The sequence below is a fragment of the Dioscorea cayenensis genome, chromosome 12 (genome assembly GCF_009730915.1).
Source record: "Dioscorea cayenensis subsp. rotundata cultivar TDr96_F1 chromosome 12, TDr96_F1_v2_PseudoChromosome.rev07_lg8_w22 25.fasta, whole genome shotgun sequence".
Lineage (NCBI taxonomy): Eukaryota > Viridiplantae > Streptophyta > Magnoliopsida > Dioscoreales > Dioscoreaceae > Dioscorea > Dioscorea cayenensis.
In genome coordinates, this window is record NC_052482.1 from 20,098,077 (window position 1) to 20,106,630 (window position 8,554).

Here is an 8,554-nt window from a genome sequence, read left to right on the forward strand (position 1 = left end):
CACAAGTCTATTGTTTGGATCAAGATTAAGATCACTCTTTTTCTCACTAAAACATCTTGGAAAGAGATACATTATGGAGTAATATTTATTTATTAGAGAGTCATGGAAGAATCGAGTCCTGATCTATTATTGGATATATTTTAGAAAAAAATAATAATATTATTCTTAAAGTGTATTGGTCAGTGACTTTGCTGCCTTTCAGTGAGTGATGAGCCTATGAATCCGCTTTCTTTTTTCCTTAATGATATTTGACATATTTATCATTCTAACATAATGTGTTTTTAATGAAAATATAATCCTTCTTACTGACTTGAGATGATTATAAACAATAAACATAGATATAAATAATTACTCTCTCCGTTTTTTTTATCTGTCATAAACCCGTGTTCTTTTTTATCTATCATTTTAAACATCAAGAAACATTTATTATTTTTTTTTTTTCAAAATTACTCCAACACTCAATTTCAATTCTCTTCTTAGAATTTAATATGAGATAGAAATGTGAAGATATAAATTAATAGTAATTTTCGAGATTCGGTCATTCACGACAGAAACAAAAGCAACAAAGGAGTATTTTAGATAAATTACTTTCTCTCCAAACATGGATAACAATCATTTTTTTTATGTACCTCATCATTTTTTTTATGTACCTCTCTGCCCATTCACTTATACCCAGATATCTGAAAAGTCTAATGCAAAGATAATTTATCCCTTAATCATGAAGAGATGAGGGGCACAGCTTGGTTTCTTATAATTGTTTTTATAAGATATATATATATATATATATATATTGAACACATATATATAAACAGATACTTTTTTTTTACATACATTTAATAGCAATCAGTAATCACCCTACAGTGAAGAAAAAAAGTTCAATATTTATTTATAAAAAAGTAAGAGTATGTACATAGAATGATGCTTTCTTTCTGGGAGTAGGTTTGTTCTTAAGAGAAACATCTACTACAGATAGATGTCCCTTGATTTGAAAGAACAAAGAGAAAAAAAAGCCTCTGAGCACCAACTGGAAAGCAAAAGCTTTCTCCATTTACAGACTTACATGAGCAATGAGCTCAAATAACACTGTTTTTGAGGAACAGGTTCTATCATGGTGGGGCTAATGGTTTATAATTTCAGATGTCAATTTAAAACACACCAAATTAAATGAATTCTAAAATTCTAACTTTTCAGATCTGAATCTCATCACTCTGTTGCAATTATTAAAAGTTCAGCACCAAGATATACAAACAAGCAAAATATTAATTTACATCATAATACAACTCCATCAACAAACTGCTTTAGCATATCTCCTCACTCCATATAAAAGGTATCAGGAAGTCAAGAAGGCAGAAAGAACAAAGAAAATATTCACAGAAAAACTGCATTTCCCTGGTAATGGAGGGTTCAATGAAACATGAAAGTAAATCTCAGATGAATTCGAACTGCATGAGAAGTTTAACAGAGTTGTACTTATTTCCTTTGCGGTCGAACAATGGCACAGCTCTGATGCCCGGCCTTAGCTCCGACACAGGCAAACAGGTTTGGCCCCCGAAGTCATCTTTCTCTGACATATCATATTCATGAACTTCAACACGAAGCAATGCGATCTCAGGAACAGTCAAGGGGAACATAAACTCCTCACTCCAAACAGGTGTCCAATCATCCTCTATCGTCCGTGTTTTCTTCATTATGCTATCAGCTGGAACTCCGGCGATCCCCACCTGTAAGTTATAAAGTTTGATGTACTTAAACATCTTTTAAAACGATAATAATTGGAAGATCAATTGATTTATCATGAAGTAGTAAAAAAACAGGTACCTTTGTATAGAAGTCTGGAGGGGAGTATGCATCAAAGTGTGTCTGTTTGAAATCAATGCGCCATCCATCTCCCATGTATACTTTGACCTGCCATGCAGATATTTATGATTTTCAGTATCTCGTGGAAAAAGAGTTTCAGTGCAATTCAGGAATTGGTTGAACAAGAATGGTCTACCTTTAATGTTTTTTTCACAGGTAACTTCACTTTAGGGTCAAAAACCTCACCATGTGGTCCAGTCGACATCAAGAAATCAGGTTTCTTGACGTAACCACAGCCACCGTTAGCTCTATAAAATCCATGCATCAACCACAACGACCTACCGTATCCCTGTTAAAGAAAGATATATAAATAATATGTAAAAATCAGATGTGCAGTTATTATCACATAGGTAAACAGAAGACCATCATGTGTTTGGTTGGTGGTTTGCAACAGCGACAATAATTTAGTCTCAGTCAACAACAAGGCTAGAATTAACGGTATCATATTTTTGGAGAATTCTCCACCCCCAGCTTCAACAAAATCCATCGTTTTCTGCTCAATGCTTAGCAATCAGGAGGTAGAGATTCATAGAAATATTTTCTACTTTAACAGAGTACGTTCATACCACATTGAGTATGCGGCTTCATTAAACAGGAACACCAGTTTTCACAACTTCTAAAATAAAGAGCAATATCTCCATCACCCAACTTCTACATTATGTTCTATGGAATAATACTAAACTTTTGGACTTGAAAACAACAACTATTCTTTGCTTCTTCACTTAAAGGGTTATAGTTTCTAATTGATGTTGGGCAAACTGCTATAGGTGATCTTATTGATGTTGGACATGCGATGTTGGACATGCCCAAGCAATTTGCCATACCATATGCTTTGATGCAACTAAGTGGGGAAAAGAAATTATGGATGCATCAGAATGTTGCAAGTTACGAAGATTTGGGAAGGTAGCACCTATGTAGTAAATCAATAATCTAGTATGCAATAGCCAATTAAACACCTAAGGCAGAAACTGACCTGCATATTAAACGCAACCATCTGAGCTCCGTGCATCCATCCAATGAAGGGGTTGTAGTTTGAGGAGTTAAAGCGTGTACCCTTTGGATAAATCCTCAGAAGATTCTTCTGAGTAAACCTAAAAAATAAAATAAAAATAAAACTAAATAAATAAAATACATCAAAAACAATGAACAGCTTAGGAAGCATTAATGCAACACTGGCAGTAGAAACACTGAATACAATCAGATATGATGTGAACTAGAGATCATGGATACTGCTGCAACTACCACCACAATTGTAATCCCCTAGTTGGATATGGTGAAGAATGCACTCCAAGATATAGGAACATACCTCACAAGTTCAGCTCCATGAGATACAGCAGCCTTCACAAGCTCTTGCTCACTCAGACTAAGACGCCTCACTTTATCAGGATCCACCTTTAGTGAATCTTTCAAATGACCCTTGGGTTTTCCAGCCCTAATTGTGATGAGGCGCTTGTACTCAGGAGCAGCATTCTGGGGCAATTTCTGGTCCTCGTCATCTTCACCAGAATCATCAGCGTCTTCACCATCATTTTCATTTAGGTCAGCATCACTCTGGTATTAACAAATGTTAGTTACAAGAGCAGGAGAGTTATTAGTCAAATACATAGCATTAACAGATCTTATGTTGCACCTTTACAGATTCATCAATTTCAGTTTTAAAATCTGGGATCTCTTTACCCCATGCTTCTTCTTCATTTGAATCCTTCGCATTTAAAGACCCATTCTTGTAACTCTTAGATTCAAGGTACTCTTTTGGTGGTTTAGTTGATAGAATAACTCTCCTCTTTAGAGATTCCGGTGAAGGGAACTCTTCAAGGGTTTCACAGTCGGGGTAATACAACATGTCTCCAAATGTTTGAGTGACCAACTACAAAAGTTCTCATATAATGAAAAGTTGGACTTAAATATAAAATTGATTGAAGGTATCCAAGAACTAGAAGAAAATAATTCTCACCTCAGCAACTTTAGCCTGAAGATCAGGAGTAAGGTGATCCTCTAGAGTAATAATAACAGGATATTCAGATGCTGCAAAGGCATATTCTTTGATAGACTTCAAGCATTTGATGAGTTCCACAGGAGAGGTCAATGTCCTATATCACAGAATGAGCACATAAAATGAGAACCATGAATAAATGCAAAGCACATGTATTACGTCCTTAGCATTTTATTATTGATTAACAACACGGATATGTAGTGATTACTGCCTAGAATGTGCCATTCCATGAATCCAGTGGTATTCTCCCTGTATTTGGCAATATATAATCGCTAGGAAATTGAACTTTGAACTCACATTGCTTAAAATGGAATATTGTAATGAAAAAAATGAGAAAAAGCCCAACACAAACATGTGGAGCATAGTTGGTACCTCCCATGAAGAACATCAATATTATCTTTTGAAGAGTTTGGCCAAATATCTAGTTCAATTACTCTTACACCTCTCTGCAATGCTTTAATTATAGGGACATCACTGCAGTCACTGCTTAACTGGTTTCCCGTTAGGTATGAGTTATGGCCTGTATAGACGTAATAATGAGATAGTGGAGCCTTCATATCTTGGTGAATCTGAAAGAAAAACCTGTGCTGTGAGTAATATTAGAAATATTACCAAGCCAACAAACTGAAAGCAAAACGAATGAAAAACCTTTAATTCATATTTAGAAGAAGGAACGCATTCATACAAATCGCTCTAACACGCATCCTTTACCAAAAAAAAAAAAAAATTGTTCGTACAAATAGAAGAACTTAGGCAGCAAGTAATAATATTCTAGAGTCCCATGCATAATTACCAAACGTCACACTTGCTCCATTCCTTCAAGTATACCATTTTCTCAAGGAATTTTGCTCCAATTTTGCTCCAATTTCCATGTCTCTATCAGGCAACAATTCTAACTTTCATACATAATATTTCCATGAAACCAACCACCATAGAAAGACAAAACCTGTGGCTACACAAGATAACAAGATGAAACTCCTCAGTTTGAGCCCCCATGTGGAAAGCCGTATAAAGATTTTGTATCTGTCAGCTCTTCTGACAAACTTGGTACTTTGACTAGCAAATCAAGACAAAATCAAGAGAATGACACCCGCAAAAAATCTTCCTTTTCTTCCTTAACACTAGATTATTCACAATATGAGAAGTCCGCCAATTAATTGTTAATTTCCTGTGAACATTTACAATCAGTTTAACCAAGATGAAGGTTTTCAAGACTAAAATTTACTTTACCCTGCATCCAGCATTGATGAAGGAAAACACAAGTACGCTTTCCAATAAACTCCAAACTTGAACCCGCTTCTATTAAGTTACACTACTGAATCCCTAGTCTGGAATTTCCATGAGCCATCTCCTTTCACAGTTCCATATAATAAAAATCCATTTTTTTATACATATTTTACAAACCCTAGAACTAATCATCAACCCTAATTGGAAATTGGAATCTCCTCCCCTTCCTTAAATAACAGAAAGAATAACCAATGGTAAACGAATAATTACTCACATATAACAAAATATTTAAATAAAATTAAAAAAATAAGACTTGAGGCAAAAGAAATCTCCGAACATTCAGAAACCAATCCGGCCGCCGTTGACCTCCAGATCCGGCGATCAAGAGCCCAAACAAGCACCAGCGAGAAAGAAAATGCGAAAAAGAGACCACAAACCTGGGATATGACAGGAGGATTGAGTTCATCAGAGAAGAGAAAGTGATGGAAGTCCTCCAGATTAAGCAAAGGCCGAGCAACCCTCCCAAGAACATGCTTCTGCCGCAGCTGCCTCACCTGCTCAACAATCCTCTCAGCATCAGCAGCCGTAGCATCAGTCTCCTTCTGCCACTCCACCAAAAACCGCCGAAGCTGCTCCGGACCCCACCTGTCCGGCCCCCTCCGCACAAGCCGTGAACGCAGCCTTCACATCTTCCGGCGGCTGCGCCTCCTTCCACCGGAACTTCCTAGTGAAACATATACAGCACTTGTAGCTCCCCATCCTCGTCCTCAACGGAGCACGATCTCGATCTCAGTGGAGGTTTCCGTTCCCCTCTCTCTCTCTCTCTCTCGTCGTCGATGGCGAAAGGGAGCTCGATCGTCAGGAATGGTTTTGTTTGGGAGCAAAGTAGCGGGATTTATGAAGAAGGAAGGACGGCAAGATGGGGGAGAAGGTCGCGTTGAACGCGATGCCTTGTTGTCGGTTAGGGTGTGGGACCCACTTTGTTTCTGCTGACGTGTCATGCCAGCGAGGATGTACAGCAGTGTTGTCATTTGGAGTTTGGTTGTTGGACTGGGACATGTGAGTGAGTGAGTGATCACAACCAGACGTGTTGTAGTCTTGTAGACTTGTACACCTGAATTATAAATTATTTAGTTTATATTTGGGGCTTTTGCAGGTGTACCCTTAAAAAATTTTAAAATTACATCACTTTCTGAATAAAATATTAATATATATAATTTCTTGTATAATATCGTAGTTGATGATATAACTTTGGGGTTCAAATTAGTTAAAAAACCATCTTTTAACAAACAATAAGTATATAAAATTACCATTATACCATTGCATATATATCCTTGAAAAATTTTTTTAAGTTATCAGGTTATTTTTGACCTTTTAGATATCTTATCAAAGTTATAGCCATAGTAATCGAGTTTGATTCCCGAATCAATAGCATATCCGTCATTCACTATATTTTTCAGGGTATATATACATTATGTTTTTGGAGTAAATATCGATTATACATTTTTTTAGCGTTTATAACCAATTCATTTATATTTTTTTTCTCCTCTCCTAATTTTATGTGATTTATATTAATCACCTTAATATATATATAATTTTTGTTTTATGTAGTTGATGTATCCTGGTGTGTGTTTTTTTTTTAACAAAAACAAAGAATTAACAAACACATACATAAGTGCACCAATTACGGTAACTTAACTGATCTTTTAAATATAAATTTTTAATCATGCAACCTTTAGAATTTTGTAAGCAAATATTGTCATCATTCACTTTACTAATTTTTATCTTAAAATTATGTTAATTAGCGGTAACATCATTCAGACTAGTTATAACTTATGTGACAAAATGTTGTATATAAATTGACCACAAATTAATTTACCATATCAAAAAATAAAATGATAGTAAATAAACAAAATAGAATCAAAATATTTAAATTTTTTAAAAATATAAAATCACAATATATATTGAGAAAGTAAACTAAATTTAGTTTTATTATATATATATATATAATTCCATTCAAATATATATTTTTTACTTATATTTACAAAATATCGGAAGTGACTTTATTTAAAGGAAATTAAAAAATTCGGTGATATTATTCCCTTGGCTATATTTATTTGTAAGTTTCCTGATTTGAAACCTTTTAATCTAAAATAATATACTTATAATATTGATTTCATAATTATCCTTTTTTTTCTAAAAAGAAAGAAAAATATTGAGCATGACCCCTAACTCCATCAAGCTATTGGTCTCATCTTCCCATTTAACCCCTTCCCCATAATAGTGTGATTTATTTAATCATGTTTATCAATAATTATGAATAATAATAATTATAATTACCTGGTAAATCATAATATTAAAAAAAAATAAATAAAGAATAGTACACAAAAGAAGTACATAACCAATAGATATATTTACAAAAATATCAATTGAAGCAAAAAAACAAAAAAGACCTAAGACATCCTCCCTTCCTTCTGCAGAAAACCCCTAATCTGTGCTTGGATCATGTGCTTCCCCAGATGATGAAATCCCAAAAGCCTACTCGGCTTAAAGTCCTAAAAACTTAAAATTACATTGGATAGTAGAAAATCACAATATATGCTTTAAATTATCAATCATATTTAAAAAAAGCAAGTTTAATTCTCAAACATTTTGTACAAGAGTTAAAGATATTATTACTTATTCATTACGGAAGAGGTCATATTTGCAGAGAGTTCCTTGGTAAAGAGGAGATACTCACTTTTGCTTACTTTAATAAAGTTCCTTAAAATGAGAGTTGGCATATATGCTTAGATATATTTATATAACAGCTTGCTTGTGAGTATAAACCACATATATACATATAATTAATAAGTTCATCATGATAACTTTTGAAATTTGAAAGCTTATCTAAAATTTGAAGGACAATATTAATGGACAAATTGTCAGGTGGGATCCATTGAATTATTTAACAATAAAGAAAGCTAAGTACAGCATTTGTTATCTGGCCGGAATTGGCATCCTGGTCCATATAAGGGACGTGACATATACTTTTTTTTTATTTCTTTTTTTTGAGAAATCTCTGGTGTTAAAGTCCAGGGAGTTCAGAATTGTGATCTTTCTGAATGAATTTCTAAGTTTCACTTTTAGGAAGCGAGTTGCCGAGGGTTACATTAGTGATAGACTTTTACCGAGATGATGTATATACATATAAATTTGAACTTAAAATTATTGGTATAGTCTCATCTTGTAACCATCTGTTTTGTTTTAGGTATTGTATAGATTGTAATTTCTCCTAAAAGATTTGTAATGTTGTATCGATATTTTTTTGCCAAGGTTGTGATAATTTTACAGTATTTAGTTAAAATTGTGACATGCCAACTGTATTTTGGTCTATTGGAATTGTATTTTTTTTGTATAAGGTGTTTGTTTCGGGAAGCATTCGAGATCAAACCCCAAAATCTATTGTATGATGAGAACACAGGTGCTTGTTAAACT

At 34.1% G+C, this 8,554-nt stretch overlaps 1 protein-coding gene across 1 annotated transcript; it reads right to left on the reverse strand.

Moving 5' to 3' along the window:
* Positions 1 to 1,217: 1,217 nt before the first annotated feature.
* On the reverse strand, positions 1,218 to 5,985 carry LOC120273501 (phosphoinositide phospholipase C 2-like). Its single transcript, XM_039280134.1, is given in 10 exon segments — positions 1,218 to 1,721; positions 1,819 to 1,905; positions 1,994 to 2,146; positions 2,831 to 2,948; positions 3,164 to 3,408; positions 3,488 to 3,724; positions 3,812 to 3,947; positions 4,223 to 4,419; positions 5,515 to 5,715; positions 5,717 to 5,985. Coding segments are annotated over 10 exon segments (1,788 nt in total). The 5' UTR covers positions 5,837 to 5,985; the 3' UTR covers positions 1,218 to 1,427.
* Between the last annotated feature and the right edge of the window lie 2,569 nt (positions 5,986 to 8,554).